Here is a 17,638-nt window from a genome sequence, read left to right on the forward strand (position 1 = left end):
ATCAATTATTCCCGCATTTGCGAATTTTACGTCAATTTGGTTTACTTTTTTACCTCTAATCGGGACACCTCAGGGTATACTCGGTTTTTTCCTTACCCCGGTAAAGTCCGGTTTGTGCAAGTCATTGATGTTCTCAAGTTCTTCGGCCTTATTGCATCTACATTATTATAAATAAACCGTTAAAATTATATCTAACCACACTGGCCTCAGAACTGACATCATGAAGTCCGCTGAGACGACATGCTCACAAGTCGTCAAGGTAAAATATAACGCATTACAAGCTTCTTTATCTTGTACTTGAAGAATAAAAACACCGCAAGCGCCGTTATCAGCAGTTGCAACTTTCATGTTTTAACTCAATATAGGGCGGACGTGTGTCGTTCACTCGTAGGAAAGCGAGCTAGAATTAAAGGAGCGTCGGGGCACACAGAAGCACGGACGGACCTGAAAACAACGTTACGCCACTGCCACAGAACGTGTTGCCACCACCGTTTCCGCCTCAAGTTCCACCTCATTGAGCAGGTGCGAATCCCGCCCGCATGACGCACACCTTCCCCGCTTAAAGGGACACTGAAGTGAATTTGTCAAGCTCCCGTTTTTGCTTGCACTGCGTAGACTGGCTCAAATTAGCACACTTTTCATCGTTTTTACGATTGACAAATCGGTAATTATTTTACAAAGCGCGAAAGAAGAAAAACTACCATGCGCGGTTTGCGGCGGCCGCACCAACTAAAGCTGTGACGTTAGGAGGAGCGGGCACCGTGATTGGACGATGCCCAAGGTGAGCAACCAAACAAGTTTCGGTTTCGGTTTCGGTTCTGTAAAACACAACCGTTGGCGTTGTTGGATGGGCATGCTCAATAACTCAGTAATCATCGTACCGCGCTTCTGCCATGTTGTCGGCTGTAAAAATGCATAAAGATAAGCCTCCTAGGACGGCTTGGAATCGTAGCATTCACTAGCCGAAACCTACGCAGTGCATGAACGCCCTCCGCGTACCCGCAGACGCCCAAATGTCATGCGCTTTTCCCCCATATTTGGAGCTTGCCTCCCTCATGCCTGTATCATAAAAAGCGTGTTCGCACCAGGCCGAGGGTCTGTTCATTCTGGCCTGTGCCCACTGCCCGCAAGCAGTCGGTGCTTATGGCAACAGCACGCCAACGAGAACTCGCTAGCGCGCCAGTGCCAGCCTGCGCGCGTTTTGTGAACTAGTTCGTGGAGCCATGAACGTTGCGGCCTAAAAAAAGGTGAACTCAATATAGAAAATATCGGCGGAAAACGAAAAAGTTAACTTACAGAAAGTAACTCCTCAGTTAACTAGTTAACGCAGGCCTAAATTTAAGGCTTCAAGGTTAGCGTGATGGGACATTCCATAGCGACGATTGAGATTTTAACAAAAAAGGAAAGGGCAGAAAATATATGCCACCGTCATATCTCTTGGCGGCGGCTTTATGAATAGTCGCTAGGACGACATAAAGTCTGGTCGAGAAAGTAGGTGGTAAATCATCGCCACTTCATCTGTTTTTCTAATATCTCGTAATTGTTTTAAGTTCGCTTTGCAATTGCGCCACTGCCCTTGGGGAACAGCAGCATTTTAAATTTTTGTTTGTATTTTGATTTGACTGTCGTTTTAAACTACTAAATGTTTTTGTCTTCTAATTTCAGTGATAATTCAACTCATTGAACCGGTTCGCGAACCGGTTCAAGCTCCCGAACCGGTTCGCGAACCGGTTCGATTTTGTCACCCTGATTTGCGAACGTGAATTTGTCGAACCGGAACTGAACCGGAAGGAAATTATTTCGCCTCACCAGAACCGTGACCGAGACGGTATTTTTTTCGGTTCGACACACTGGTGTTTACTTAAGGGCCAGGCAGCATTCAGTACCTCCGTACATATTTACATTCCGTACGCATTTACATAAGTACAAACCGACAATGTAGATAGGTTAGTTTGTGGTAAGGAGAGTTCGCCTCACGGTTCTTTTTTTGCAGTAGCAGTAGATATTTTAATAGCACCTGGATATCTTGGCTGAACGGTCAACTAGTCGCCGCAAAGGTTGCAGCAGGCGGTCTTTGTACTGGTTCATCGCGAATGCGATGTTTTTATGGCTGCGCGCATAAAACCTTTCTGAGCTTTCCAAACAATTTATTATTGAAATATTGGCAAAATAATAGTCTTTAATGAGCCGTCTCCCAAAATTTTACATTATTGTTAACTACCAGCTTGGTCTGCAGAATAGTAGGCACAAGCGTTCCAGCAGACTCTCGATAAAAGAAATGCGTTTTACTTTCTATCCCCTTAGCCTTAAAACAGCGCGCTTTATTTTATACTCATTTAATTACACTCTCTTTGCCTTTCTGTGTCATTGAATACGAATTTACGGCCACTAAAACGTTTCAATCTAAGCCACTGAGGAATCTAAGACGAGGGTAAGGTTTGATGGCGGCCCATGAAGATACAGACGGCTTCGATGTGAGCCGCATAGACGCTATCGCCAGATTCCTCTCTAGTGTATACTGTAAGAAACTCCAAAAAAATACGATCGCCTATAACAGCAGTTCTTCTGAGCTTCACACCGGAGCCACAGCTCGCAGCAGTCCGGAGGGCCGAAGCCACCGCGAGGATCCAAGGAATTCTGGCTGACGACTGAAGGAGGGAGGCCGTCCAAGATGTCTATACCCTTCACAACCCATCGCGGGCATCACATAAAGTGATCTCTCTCTCTCTCTCTCTCTCTCTCTCTCTCTCTCTCTCTCTCTCTCTCTCTCTCTCTCTCTCTGTGCGTGTGTGTGTGTGTGCGCGTGCGCGTGGGGGGGGGGGTGCTGTTTGGGGAAAGCTGGTAATGCAAACGCTTTTCTAAGGAACATCCTGTAATTAGCTACTCTACACATCTTAAAACTGTGACACATCAAAACCGGCAATGGAAAAGGGCCAGCGCCATCTACACACCTTGAGGACGTTCATATTTGTCGCCAACTCCAAACGCACCGGGAACAACGGGTCCGACACCGCCGCGACGCTGTCTTTTTGTGCTGTAACGTTAGCGTCGCTTAATTATCCGCACACAATGGTTCTAGCCTGTGCATCTATCTGTGGCTTGGAATGATAGGTGAGCTTCACGTATTGCGTAAAGAAATAAAACGGCGCCGAAACTTAACTGTCACGCTCAAACGACCCACTCCCCTAGTCAGGAAGTACCTCCTCTAAAGCCACCCATTCAAAAGGCAAAGCAAACATGGCTCGAGAGGAGGGGGCGGTGGTCGTAAGCGGACAATAGCCGGAAGAAGCAACCCGCAGTCGCCAGCCAAATTGCCACGGCGGAAAGCCTCAGCCATTGGGGAAGGCGCCTCGCCGTGGCCACCCAATGGCCGTCCACTGATCCCCTAGACAGTCGCCCCGTACATCCGTAGCATGAATGAGCCCCGATCTTTACTCTTTAAGCACCGCGGGAAGGCGTCCGATACAGTCGCCGCTGACGCCGGTTAAACGGTCCGCGACGGCGTCCGCCTGTTTCCGTGGGCGCCAGTGAAGAAGAATGCCTGTTTTTATCCGGTCAACCATCTGTCTCCCGATGGGGGTGTGACAAGCGCCACCGATGGCGGCGCCGACTTCGAGAAGAATAGGGCGGCCGCCGCCGACGGGAAGAAGACGTGCTCCGGCGATGCCTATCAGCCCGTTCTGCCTGGCTGCCTGCCGACGACGTACAGGCCGGGGAAACGGGACCGTCGTCGACGTGGCGTCTAGCGGCGCGGCCGCGGCACCGGAAGGCAGCAGACCCCCCTTGTCCTTCCCGGAACGCGCCCGTACTCGGCGGCGTCTTGGACGCACAGAGCGCGCGCGCCTTGGCGCCGGGGCGGATGCCAAGCATCGGCAAGAGTTCGTCTGCTTTTTTATCTCGTCCGGCGCTCTCCTTCGGGAAACCTGTTTGTGCGGCAGAAGCAGCGCGGGTCCGAGGAGAAGAGGCTCATGTGTGAGTGCGCATGCGTCGCCGCTCATCGTCCTTCTCGGCGGCGGCGGCCGTCTGGTCCGCTGAAGTGGCCGGCGGCCGGAGGCCGCAGCGCCCGGAGAAGAAGAGGGGAGCGCCGGCGGTGGCCGTCGGAGATGATGCGCCCCGACAATGAGCGACGCGGCGGCTGACGACCGCAGCCTCCGCCCACGGCGACGACGACAATCGACGACACGTCACGGGGACGGAAAGGAAGCCCGAGAGCAGCAGGTAACGGTCCCTCAAGGCACCAGGAGCGCGCAGGGCGGAGGAGGAGGAGGCGTGGGGTATGCGCGTCGCTTTTCCTGTAACCTTCCTCGCTTCTTGAGAGGAGAGGGGGCCCCACCTTGTCCCACTGGAAGATGCCGAGCGCCACTTCGTGCTCCAGTTGTGTAATGTCTTTTCTCCGAGGCCATCAGCCGCGCCGTCGCTCGCCCGCCAACTGCGCGCTCGTTTCTCTAGTTGCGACGATGGTGGCACAAGAAAGTTTTAATTTCCCCCTGTGCGTGAAGCGTTCAAAGTAGGTCATCGCAGCTGGATATCCGCCGGAAAGAAAAAGCGCGCGTTTCCCGCGCGTCAAGCCAGCGCGCGCTAATTGCGCAGCCGTGTTTTTTTCGTCTCGTGGCACGCAACGGCGGACGACGACGCATCTTACCCGGTGACGTCTTCTCCGTGGGCACTTGGCCCAGCCGTCAGAGCGGTAAGAGTGCTCGTCCCTGCCTTTCTTCTTTCGTTGTCGGTGTGTGTGTGTGTTTTTTTTCCTCCGAGGGCCCACGTGATCGGCACTTGAGAGATTGACTCAATGTTGGGTTCAGTGACTCTGCGCTGGAAACGACTGGTTTCCGGGCGTCGTCCGAATCGAAGCCCTCAGCCGGGAGCATTCCATTCTGACGAGCTGCGTCGCCTTTGCCGAGGAGCGAACTTGGCTCGCGCGGACCTGTTGGCTGTCCAGCGTGAACGTCACCGCTAATGCCTAAAATGCCTGGGGGAATTTAAAACAGGCGGGCGCCGAGGAGGAGGGATTCGCATTTTAATGAGTCGTCTCGTATTACGGATGGCGGACTCCGGTAGGCAGGACACCCAAGGAAACGAACGTAAGTGGATTGTGAGATGTAAGTAGACTTTCATATGTGTCCCCGATGGATTTTAAAAAGTTACGCCAAGTATCGCTGTTCTATTCGGCGCTAAAAATTGGCGCGAAATAGCGAGGAGATTTAACTGTGCAAGAAGAAACTAATTTGATGGGTTACACGCACAGCGCGTTGTCACGTGTAACGGCTCTGATTTAATCCTAACCGTGCTTACTCTATTTGAATTCACGTACCAATCATTCGATTCCATTGTTTTTGGCTGTTCTGTGCCCATTTGGTCCGTTGTGTACTTTCAGGCCGCTTTGACGGCTTTGTTTTGGATAAGGGCTACTGGTTAACGAACATAGTTTTAGACGTGACACTTTGCCCCTTATAGAGCCACATGCGAGAGTTAACTGTCGTTTATTTAAGCGAGTTCAAAACTCAGCCCTAATTTTTGTAGTATGATGTGGAGGAATAAACTTTATTTGCACCTATATATATATTATGAAAGGTTTTTTTTTATTAGGAGACTTAGCGAACGAGTAGAAGCCGCGTTGAAAAAGTCTTCACATCCATGTTGTTTTTCTAAGCCTGTTTCTTTTAGCGCATCCGAAGAAAAGTCAAATAAGCGAAATAAGTCACCTTTTGAGTCCTCCATCAGGGCATGCCTGGTAGCCGAGCAAATTGGCGCATTAATTCCCCAAATTTAACTTCCGAACTGCTCGGTCTTGTCCGTATGCTTCCCGCCTGCCTAAAGAATGACAGCATGCATAATAGCCGATAGCGGTGGCCGAAAGCAATACATCCAACCTCAGCTTTCTTGCTCCAAATCTCGACCGCTCAAAAACAGTAAAACCATTGCAGGAAAGTGATACTCCCGCATAGAGCGAGTTGTCAATTTAGATATTATACTGTAAAATGCTATGCAAAACTCGACACGGTGCTCGTGTAATTCGCTGTCAAAATTTACTTCCCGCACTTTTCGGTGGCCATTTTTTCTCTGACCGCGGAGTCTTGCAAAGCATTGTGAGAAACTTGGAATTGCTCATAAAGCAAGCTTATGCCCTTAATATGAGCCGTGCGAAAATACTTTGCATTACGCTCAATAACTCCCCAGTAATCACACCTAAACGAACTGCGATCAGCCGGAAAGCTGCTCCTGGGTTTGGAGTGACGAATTCTGGGTAACGCCGATACTCGCCTTGGCGAACGATTTTTGCAAGCGACGCATGTTCGGGCGGCTTGTGCTTCTTTCCACTTCGGCCGCGCAGTTACTCGGCCTCCTGCAATCGCAAGCTGCGCCGGAGGTTCCTTTGTCTGCCGGGTTCAAAAGCGTTCCGCTCGGCCGCGGTACGAATTCGTTGTATCCAGTTTGCACATGCAGGGAAGAATTTCGGGGTATTTTAAAGTTGTCATGTCAGTCAGGTTCTGTCAACTCGCTTTTCGCTGAACTATCTGGGTACAGTGTCACATAGAAAATTATATGAAAGGGTTTTGCGACAGTCTGTTCTCGGAACAGCGATGCAGAGAACTGTACAGTGGAGGCCCAGGACAGGATGTGCTGAAAAGAGTTAAGCGTATGCCTGTACAACCCGGGGTAAGTCTTTTTTTTTAAACTTCATTCCGGGACACTTCCCGTACAAACTTGGTTACAAGAAAAGGGGTCAGATACACCGGGGGGTGCTGACAGCAGAATTGGTAAACAACCGGATAACATAGCAGGCGTTTTAGCACACTATTGGATGGCGGTTCACTTTTGGGATGTTATGCCACGAAGTTTACACATAGACTTCGTACTTAAACCACATGATATTGCCGCGAACCATGCTTTGGATTTGTTTATTTATGTTTTATGGTATCTAGTATCTATGGTATCTAGATTTAATAATGCTCCTTGGCCTTCACAGCATGTGGCGGGCGCGCATGGCGTGGCTCCATGGCGGCGTGGATGCCCGACCGGACCGGTAGTTTCTTCGGGAGTGTCACACTGTTTGTTGAGGAGCAGAAAGTCCAGCAGCCAGTGCCAGATTGGTTGGATTTTGTAGAGCCGTTAACTACTTTAAAGTGATGATCACCAGACTAGGCCAAGCCGGAAGGACGGCTGTTTTATGTCGGTGTGTGTCATACCACACAGCGTAAGGTTATTTTTATGGTGTACGTGTGTCTTGAAGACTGGCAACAAAGACAAACATTTGAGTGCAGGGAACTACTTTCCACTGAGCTCACGGGCTCTGGATCATGAAATGGACCTTTTAATTCTTTAAGCACTGGTATTATCTGCACATATTTTGTCGTGTGCTGCACATGCGCAATTAGATTATTGTGTTGACTGCGCCAATGCAATCGGCGCTAGCACCGCGATGTTCGCCCCGAGAACAGCCAACTTATCAGTTGGCTGTTCTCGGGACGAACAAGTTGGAAAGGTCTATATCTTGCTGTGAGTAGCGTCCAGAAATTAAATATTTTCTACTCGGCGGTTTTTGCCTGCCACAAAACACAGTAGATATCTTTATCTCACAGCAGATATTGTCACAGTAGATATCTTTTAAAGTAAATACTGTAAAAATTATGAGGTAATGGTGTTTCTTCCCGGTGCAACGTTGTGTGCATCTATTTATCTTATGTCCGGGGTTTGTATTGAGCAGTGGTGCTCAAATTAAGGAATACCAACATTGCCAAAATGTTACTTTTACGATGCACAACGCTGACATTTTTACACATCCACGTCAGTGCCCTTTAAAACTTTTTTAGACAATCCGCAAGCTTCGTCGCATCGAAATATTGCATGAAGGTCACAGTTCATGGTCCTCTTCCTCTGAAAATGACAAATTTTCACACATACAATAATTTTGCGTGACGTCCATAGTATTTCTCGTTCAAAAGTGACATAAATATCCCCAAATACCGTTAAACCTTATTGCGAAGAAAAGGGCTATAACAAGGAATGAATATAGGAGAAGAAGTTCATTGACTCTTGTAAAAGAGGAAGGCTAGATATATCCAGACGAGGGTTACATAGTTGATACTGCACCGGGACCCTCGATGTATTATTCCATAGAAAAAATACAGTGAAGGAAACGCAAGTTAAATAGTCACAAATCTCAGAGTTACACTTATAGAGATAAAGTAACAACAGAGCAATACAAACCAATGAACTCATGTTGTAACATTACTAGGCAGACTCAATTTAAAAAAAAAAAGAACTAGAAGAAAAGAAATACAAAAGAAAAAGGGAAGAAATGAAGAAAAATGAAAAAGAAAAAACTGGATACCATAGATGCATCCCAGAATAAAGTTTTTGTAGGCATCCTAAATAAAAGATTTGACTAGTTCGATTTATACAGATTCGCAATCTGTGACGTTTATTGGGATATTAAGTCTACGTAAATACGAGATTAGCTGTGAGATGAAGGTAGCATCTTCTTGAACCGCGCTATTTTAAAACAGGACAAGAAAAGAGCAGGTAGCAGCACCCCATGGCTACTAGTTTGACGTTTATAGGGAAGAATATGCTCATTCTCTTTTGTGTGTGATTCGTAAAGGGAGAATAGAAGAATATGAGAGTTTTATTCTTGAGCAATGGAGACAGATCACGCGAAGGAAACCGGGAAAAAAGCTCATGAGCATCTTGACTGGCCCCGGTTCCCTAGAGCGACAGACGGCAAGCGGCGGTGGCCAATATAAGCAACAGCATCAGCAGGAAAAAATACACAAAAACCGCAAGGTCGGCGCAATGTATACAGTAGAAAACTATGACCAGTGAAGCTTCACGACTGGCAGTCCATACAGCCTTTTTTCTCTTGGTGCCCATTTCCTCCCCCATGACGGACAGCGAACAAGCGTGTGTCGTTTGAAACATACCGGGGATTATGTACGGCCTCTCATTCGGGCGCCCCGGGAGTTTCCAATCGCACTGTACCTTGCGGCCATGCCCAATGACCGCTGCTTTGAAAAGAAACCTGTAGCTGGTACTCCTAGTATTCTAGATGGCAACAAAATTGAGTGAATACCTTACAGAGGCGACGGCTAATTGCCTACTTTTGCGTGACACGTTCCTTGCTGACGCTGTCAGTGATGCGCATACAACTGCTGATCACAAGCATGTTGGTTGCCTGTTCGTCTGAAAGTTCACTGTTTTCACAGGCGACGAAGAGAAAGACACCAACATAAAAGTCAAAGCATGCCATTTGGCTCAGAAAACAACGTAAAAGGTCGTACACTAAATGAGCGAAAATAAGGTGCACGACACCCAAGCAGGGTGCGGACTTTTGTGTGGGATGCAGAGTAACTTAATTGTGATCTCCTTTTGTTCAATGCGAACTGCTCCGTGCTACGCTGAAAACTGTAATGCGCCAGTTTTTTATGTCTATACGAATAAGTTACTTGAAAAATTGAGCACTCGCATCCCTCCTTATATACCCAAGCGAGACCAACACCATTATAAAACCGAACCATGACAATATTGTGTAAATTTGATATATGCTATTACATCGTATCTTCTCAACTGAATTTTCATCTGGACAGTATTACTTTATTGTATCTTTGTGTATAAAACAGTTTACAAGCGTTAAGTGGCTTTTTTCATTGATGTGTCATTCACGTGCTTAGCTGAATCCGCTTGTCGCGTGGCTCTCCCGAGAGACGCTCTTGGTGGTGCGGGGGGACTCGTGCTGTGAAATCGAGCTCCCTCGTACAATGCGGTCTTGTAAGAGCGCCCCGCAAGGCTCTTCGTTCTCAAGAAACCCGCTCCTGCATCAAAAACCAAAGCACTGACAACGGAGTTATCATAAAGATCTTTTCTTTATAATATTGAATTTGTCTGCCATGCATGCACATCTCCAACGCGTTTTTGATTCCGTGTATTTCTCCGTCATTTATTCGTTTCCGGCCTTCTTTGTCCGTTTTGTTGTTGTTATCACGACCCTCTTTGATTCTACACTGATGTTTACACATTTAATCGTCAGCCCTCACTCTAAAAGTTGTCCGCGAGTCTGCTTTCCCGCAATGCACAGGGAAGTCCAATCACTGCGATAAAAGCAGTAAATATGGGCCAATGAGCATAAGATTTCGCTTTAAAGGTGTGGTCTGCGCTGTGATATCAAACAAGCAATACGGTTTGCATTGCCCAGATCACATTTTTGAGTCAAATATTCCATTGAGATTGTTCCCGCGGATGTTCCCGTGGGAACATTGCGGCATCCGCAGCATCTGCGGGAAATATGTTCCCGCGGATGCGGCAATTTGTCATTCGGGTGCATTGTGGCAAAACAGATCCACGGACATTTTTAAAGACGATAGTCTTTCTTGGGCTACTTGAATGCAGAAATTTTCGTCTGTCTGTCTGTCTGTCTGTCTGTGTGTCTGTCGGTCTGTCTGTGATTCGATTCAGCCAGCCGGCCAAAGTGAGACAAAAGCTGCGCAATAGTCGTATGTACTCACAGCCAAATCTAAACGTCTAAGCCCGGTGTCATTGTTCGTACTTCTCAACATTGTTGAACAAGAACAAGACACTACGCAAATATAAGGCAAAAAATCAATACATGAGTGACATTAGCAGTGTTCCTCTATTAAAAAATTGATGGATGCTTGGTTTTTCAAATGAAATACTACATCAACGGCAGACAACCACCGCCTGCTGTTGGCAGCACTACCTCCTGCCGGCATTTAGGAATCAAACGGCAATAGCAACAAAAGGCTCCACTAGATGGGATCCACATTCCGCTTGGAACGCTCGTGGATTATGGAAACGTGGTTCTATTCTATAATTGTTGAAGTAGAGTGTCTCGATTTACACGCGTCTCCGCCGTACGGCAGCGCTGGCATCGAGACACCCGACTGGGAGCAATAGAACGCGGTAAATTTAAATTAACTTGAGCAAACCTCTAGCGTGTTATCTTGGGAGGAACGAGACGGGAGAGGAACAGCATGAGAGGTGAGCGGGAACGAGAAGGGAGGCCTTTACTTGGCAGAAGCGCCAGTAGACTATCGTCTTTCGGCGACATTTGCAACGAAAGGAGCAGATACGCGGCCATTTTTTCCAGTGTTCTACTCGTTTCACGCTTTTTGTGTAGAGCTACCGAACACTTTAGCTTCCCACGTACGTGGATGCATTGCTCTCAAAGGAGTATCTGACACGAAATTTTCGTGTTGCGTTTTTTTCGCTGCTATACATGCCAACCAGCCCACTAATCATAGAATGACGCATTAGACGGTCGAACGCAGCGTAACCATTCATTTACGGCGTCGTTTATTCGTGTCAGTTTCGGTTTCGACAAAACGAACGCCGAGCGGCCGCCATGACAGGAGGACACGTCACCATTCTTGCCGCACCGCTGCCGCTGGCCGCGCGCGCGAGCGAGCGCATGAGGGCGCCCAGATCGGCCGGGGTTTTCACCATCCTCACGAGCCCGGACAGCATGACGTCAGTCTCAAAACCATGACGTTGTACACACGGCGTAGCAGCGTGCGCGAACCGCAGCCAGCGCGTCTGCTACATCACGGGAGTCCCGACGACGCCAGTTTGGGGTAAGGAGCAGATGTCTTGCAGGTCCACTCTGGGATTTCGCGTGTGGGCAAAAATTAAAATGGATTTAAAATATGTTATTCTGAACGGTTACTGTTCAAACTTGCTGGGAGATATCTGCTGATAGAAAGGGAGCATTTTACACAGTTATGTCAGCTTTGAAATTTCGTGTCAGTACTCCTTTAACTTATCCTCAAAACGTGTTTTACTCTCAGCTTATTGAATTTCAAAGGACACCCAGCCGGGGCATCTCCGCATTGTTCTGTTAAGTGTGCGCCTGAAGCCACACGGCCTACCTTTCACCAATTCCGCGTCTTGCCTTCCTTTATGACGATGGCTTTCCCTCATTACTTGTGTTCTGACAGTGAAGCATGATTTACATGCGTCGGCGTGCTTGATTTTACCACGAACGCGCGCGCGCCAGCGTGAAGTCCTCAGTCGTCTCCTGAAGTTGTCGCTGTAATTAAGGGGAAAAAAAAGAACCGTTTCTATTTTTTGGTAGGCAGTTTTTCAATCTACATTGCAAAGTACATTAAAATTAGCCAGAAGTTTGCCGGAAATTTGTTTATTTTTGGGAAAACTGCTCATTTACGGTTAGATGCTAATGTACTGGAGGAAGGTGTTCGAGATTTCGGCACACGTTACAGATACCCAGGTGGTCAAAATTAATCCCGAGCCCTCCAGGTCGACGCATTAAAGCTCATGGTCAAGCATGCATTGGAGGAAGCCTACTCAGCGCTGTTCTCTCGTTTAGTGCTCCTCGTTGAGTGTGCACGAACAATTCTCTTCTCTGTCGAATGAAAAAATTGTGGTTGATCCCTCTTTCATAGGAATCGGCAAAACGCGAAAGTGAAAGGTGCCTTCACAGTAGCACTCTAATTTTGAAGGCACGTTTTTCATGTGCGAAGGGTTCGCGAGCCTGAAGAACGGAAAGTTGGGCTAGTTGGTATGTGTTCATCTGGGTGGAAAACAAAAGCGCTCAAAAAACAGGGACGAAGGAAGACGTAGACAGCACGGCGCCTGACCCCGCCAGACGAAGTGACGCCGACACGCAAGAAAAGAAAAATAGACGGTTTATTTCGGGACACAAAACCAAGAATGACATGCACAGAAACAGAAGCTTGAAACACATAACGGTCATGGGAAGAACGCGACAGCAGAGGGTGCCTCAATGCACGCGCGTCCCACGTACACGAAGGCGCTGGCATTGAGGCGCCAACTGTCGGCGCTCATTAGCGTCGTGATGCGCTACTTCGCTTCGCCTCTCCTAGACGGTAGCACCATCTCAATAAGTCATAGGGAAGGACATAAGGCGCGTTCGTAGAGTTGCTCCCGTCTCCGTTTATAGCCCAGTGGGTAGAGCGCCACGTACTTCCCGTTGTGGCGAGAAGCTCGTAGGCTCGAATCCTACCGCCACCGCGTCAATTGCAGTTTTTCTGGCGATTTCACTTCCGTGACGGATATAACGTCAGTGAGATCTTTGAGTACCCGGGGATAAACCACTTCCGTGTTAAAAATGCGCCATATTCGATTATCGCTGCGTTATAACTCGCTGTTTTCCTTTTCGATGTTTGCGCTTTCACCTGGGGACGAAATACCTAACGTGAATGACATCGCAGTCGCGAGCTGCATTCACTGTTGGCGGAATACAATGAGTCAGGGGCCGAAGGGGGATTGAAACGAGCACAGCATGTTAGTAGACGCCACCGCCACAAGACCTATTGTTGTTATGGTGTGATTATTTCAAAGATATATCTTATGAGATAATCATTTTATTCTCCACAGGGGCCCTAAACAACATGCATTGCACGACCGAGTGAGCTCTCTTTTAAAAAAAGGCAGAATATAGAACATATTTGTACGCCTAAATACGGAGTATGGGCGAGAGGTAGACCAGAGAAAAGAAAAGATTAATGTAGGCAACGAATAAAAACAGATGCTCAGGAAATTAAACTAAACGTCACAAGAAGACAACCGCAAAAAAACAATAGCGCGAACATACAAAGTCTCGTGGTAACTGCGTGAGAAAAAATGCGAGAAGAGCCCAACGGGGAGGTGGAAAGAAAAAGGTTGGTATTAGAAAAGCACGCAAAGCTTAATATGGTAATAGATTTCTCAGGTTGATGATGTTTGTTTCAAAACTCCCGAGTCCCTGATCTAGGCAATGCCCAATGCCAAGATCCTTCCGCTCGTGTAATTGGTTGGGAGCAGGATACTTGAGATCTGTTTTTGCTCCCGCTCGACAACTGCGCGCGAGCAGGGAGGTATAGTTGTTATGCGAAAGTATGTGATGAGATTTATAAAAGGCAAAGCTTTCGGGTGACGCAAGAGTAAAAGAGAGGCGTGTTTTTTTTTTTTTAGTTTGATTACGCTTAAAAAAGACGAATGTTTTGAGAACGCAAACATGACTGGTCGTTACTGTACGGATAGCCTGGAAGAAGTACATCTTCTTGAAAAAATAGCTTGAAAAATAACATGAACTAAAAAAAGGGCACACCACACGGCGCGAACTCTCCACTACAAGTTTATCAATGAACAAATATGTGTGTCTAAAATGCAATTATATATTCGCTCTGGCCCAAAATGAATCCATGACACTACATCAAAAAAATACTGTCAGGGGCACAATAGACCAAGGAGAAGGAATGTACAGTAAAACCCGGCTGTAACGAACCCGGATAGAGCGAATTATGCTATATATCGAACAAAAATAAATCAGTCACAGAAATACGCGCGAAATATATTCCTCATAACGAACTTCACATCTGATATATCGAACTCGGCGTGCCTTGAATGGCCGCCAAAATGAATGGTCTCGGAGCGGCGATTGAGATGTGGATTGGCCGCGACCACTGAGCAAAGGGCGCGACTGAGACATTGCGCCTCGTATGGAGTGGCATGACGCCCGACACTTCCCGTAACTGCTTCTGACGCGCGGAACTCACGACGGAACCCGCCGAGTCAGTGAGTCCGGACCAAACGGCAGCTCGCCAACCTTCCCGATGCTGTGCAGATTTCCTGAGTGTCGACAACGACGTTGCCGTCACTGTAAGTCCCTCGGACGCGGACACTGTCAGCAGCACCGTCGTGATGCTGATGAAAAGCACCGAGGAGGCAGAGGATGTCGCGAGTGAAAGCTGTCCGACGCTTAATGTAGTGCTTTCGGCAGTCGATGGATGTCCTCCCCCAAAATTTCTTCGATATTGAAGGACACGGACTGGTGCTCCTGTAAAGAATGCTATGCTAGTTGACGCTGGGAAAACAAAAATCACCGCTTTTTTTGGAAGTAGGCAGTTAAGGCGGAAAGTAGCTTTATTATTTGCAATAAATCGATTGTTTTGGGTATGGTAATGACATACTTTATTTTGTTCGTTTCTGCATGCGGGAATGGCCAGGAGATTCCAGCGTATTGCGAAATCGTAACAATAAACTCGTTATAGGTGGGTTCTGCTATATCGAACTATTGGATATATCGAAATATTCGTGGCGCATATTGCAGTTCGCTATAACCGGGTTTGACTGTACAATTAAAACTCCGGAAAATAAACAAAAAAAGTCTTGTGCACTCAAATAGACGTACTATTTTTCTGTAAAGATGGAGGGGCCGGAACCGCATCGATCGCCGCAACTCTTGATGCGGAAGGCGCCTATCAGTTCTCCAGTAGTTTTGTCTCTGTGCCTTGATAAAATAGAGGCATTGAGAAAAATGGGCAAACAGCCACACGTGAAACAATGCTGTGATAAGTGCGAGCCTATTTTTGATCCTATATATACACCTTCGATTCTCTTGCAATCGCACGTTAATGCATATTTCAGTTGGGCCAACGTGTACTGAGCCAGAAATATACTCGTATTTCGGGGGTATTATACGCTTCCTGAAAAATAAAACAAATGATAAGGAGACACTGCGCTGGACGCCCAAACAATATATTCCTAATTTTTCTGCATGCATAAATTTCGGGGGTTTTCTGACACCGAAACGCTCCCTGGCTACGCCCCTGGTGTACAGTGACAACCAAATGGAATGCGAACGCGAAAAAAATAAACCAGAACACTGAAAATTTGAAAATACCGTTCGCGGAGGTCCAATAATGGCACGCTATTGGTATATTTGGAAAGCCCCACTTCCCTACTTTGTCACTGTAATTAAGGCACCCATCGATTTGGCTTACATGGAAAGAAATTGCCCTAATTGTGTGTTCTGGTTCATATTTTCGTGATCGCGTTCCATTTGTACATCACTGTACGGTCACATGGCTGCAGTAGCAATACGCAATGTGTGTTGTATACCAGCTACCGCTGCTGATACTAGTTGACTGTATTAAGCCTATGCCGTGGGCTGTGAACGCGCATGCGCGATGCCTAGGTGGGAGGTTGGATGAAATAAGGATGTGATGCGAGTCCACCGATGGCGTTGTCTGCTCGCAGCCACAGCAATTTTTGTAGCGTGGGCTACACCGGCCGAGGTTGAGCAGTTTCGCGTGGCTCCTGGAGAGCCGCGCTGCGCATGCGCGAGGAGCAGTGACGCCACACGGCGCACAGAACGTCGCTCGCTGCCCGGCGTCTCTCACACACCCCACGCGCCCAGCGTCTTCGCCGACCTCCGTCCTGCACGTGGCCACCCGGTCCACATAATGATCATGCGAGGGGTGGCCGGGTGTGGGATCAATGGATCGTGCACCGCAGCAACACCGGTGTGCGCCTGTGGACCCAGCGTAGCTCTGGGGCGACTGGTGACGCTGCGCCGCAGCCGCTTGATGAATATACATGTGCCATATAATGCGTAAACCGTGTGTGTGTCACTGAAGCAGCAGTAAGCACGATAATCAAGCTAATCCTAGACAGCCAGGAAAGCTAAGAATAACCAGCTGAACCCTAGCTCACGCTACGTATATCCTGGCATAGCCGAGCTAAGCCACTGCTAATTTTTTCAGCAGCGGCACTTTCGCCTGAGGTGCACAGGTCGCTGATTGCTTCGCATTCTCGTCAGGCGTGGGCGTGTATCTGTTGCAGCCTTTGGCAAAAGTTTTAGGTTATGCGAAAAGGAAGTAGCCCACAAAGAATTCAAAATAAATGCCCACCCCTCCAGCGGGGCTGAAAGATTCCTTTTTCTAGAAAACTGGCGAAATCACCTTTCTTTCTCACCGTCATAAAATAATGCCTTCATTCTTAAACGTTAAAGGGACCCAGAAAAGCTTTGTGAAGGTGGCAATCAAATGCATTCAGGTGGTAGAATACATAACGGGGGATTTTTGAGCCAAGTGTGAGCCCCATACGTTGTACGGATAATTTGTAAACAATTTTTGAAGAACGCCTTTCTCAGCCGATGAGCGCGCCGCCGCAGCGAGCCGACCGCGGCTGGCGCAACGCCGATCGCGGCTGACGCAACGGCGAGGCGCCATTGGGTTCCGGTTGCTGGTCACTGCCGGTCACTGCCATTGGCTTCCGGTTGCTCTTCCTCCTTCCTGCCTTACTATGCGACAATAAAGGCCTTTGGTAACTTTTACAAAAGGCTTTTCTGGGTCCCTTTAAGTATTTGCTTTAAATTCTTTGTGGCCCGAAAATTCCTGGGCTGGCCTGGGAAATTTTGATGAAGACTCAACGCAATGCATAATAGCCTGAAGGACTGCAGTTTAGCGAGGCAAGGGGCGTGACTGAAGAAGACAAGTGTTAAGTGCCCTTGAATTAGTGCAAAGGGTTGCATTAGTTCTTGGAATTGTTACCCGCCGCAGTGGCTCAGTGGCTACGGCCTTGCGCTGCTGAGCACAAGGTCGTGGGTTCGATTCCCGGCCGCGGCGGCCGCTTTTCTGATGGAGGCGAAAAGCAAAAACGCCCGTGTGTACGAGATTTCGGCGCACGTTAAAGATCCCCAGGTGGTCAAAATTAATCCGGAGCCCTCCACTACGGCGCGCCTCATCGCCTGCGTTGCGTCGGCGCGTGAAACCCCACAATCAATCAATCTTGGAATTGTTGTGACAATATTACTGAGTCATCACCCTTGAAGAATGACATTGAATTTCATCTCAACACGCCTGCAGTTGCCCCCCTGTTGGAA

The 17,638-nt window shown here is 47.9% G+C and overlaps 1 protein-coding gene across 4 annotated transcripts in view; it reads left to right on the forward strand.

Moving 5' to 3' along the window:
• Positions 1–3,823: 3,823 nt before the first annotated feature.
• The window catches only part of Dpp (decapentaplegic morphogen), a 42,195-nt gene continuing 28,380 nt past the window's right edge, over positions 3,824–17,638 (forward strand). The window contains exon 1 of one of the 4 annotated variants that reach the window (XM_077680974.1): positions 3,824–4,218. Coding sequence is in view for 1 of the 4 variants with exons in the window: in XM_077680973.1 (XP_077537099.1) it covers positions 5,021–5,081 (61 nt within the window). In the remaining 3 variants the exon portion in view is untranslated. The other 3 variants (XM_077680975.1, XM_077680973.1, XM_077680976.1) reach the window with 3 other exon arrangements.

Source organism: Haemaphysalis longicornis, unplaced genomic scaffold, assembly GCF_048455015.1.
Source record: "Haemaphysalis longicornis isolate Haplotype H1 unplaced genomic scaffold, Haemaphysalis longicornis Haplotype H1 scaffold_8, whole genome shotgun sequence".
Lineage (NCBI taxonomy): Eukaryota > Metazoa > Arthropoda > Arachnida > Ixodida > Ixodidae > Haemaphysalis > Haemaphysalis longicornis.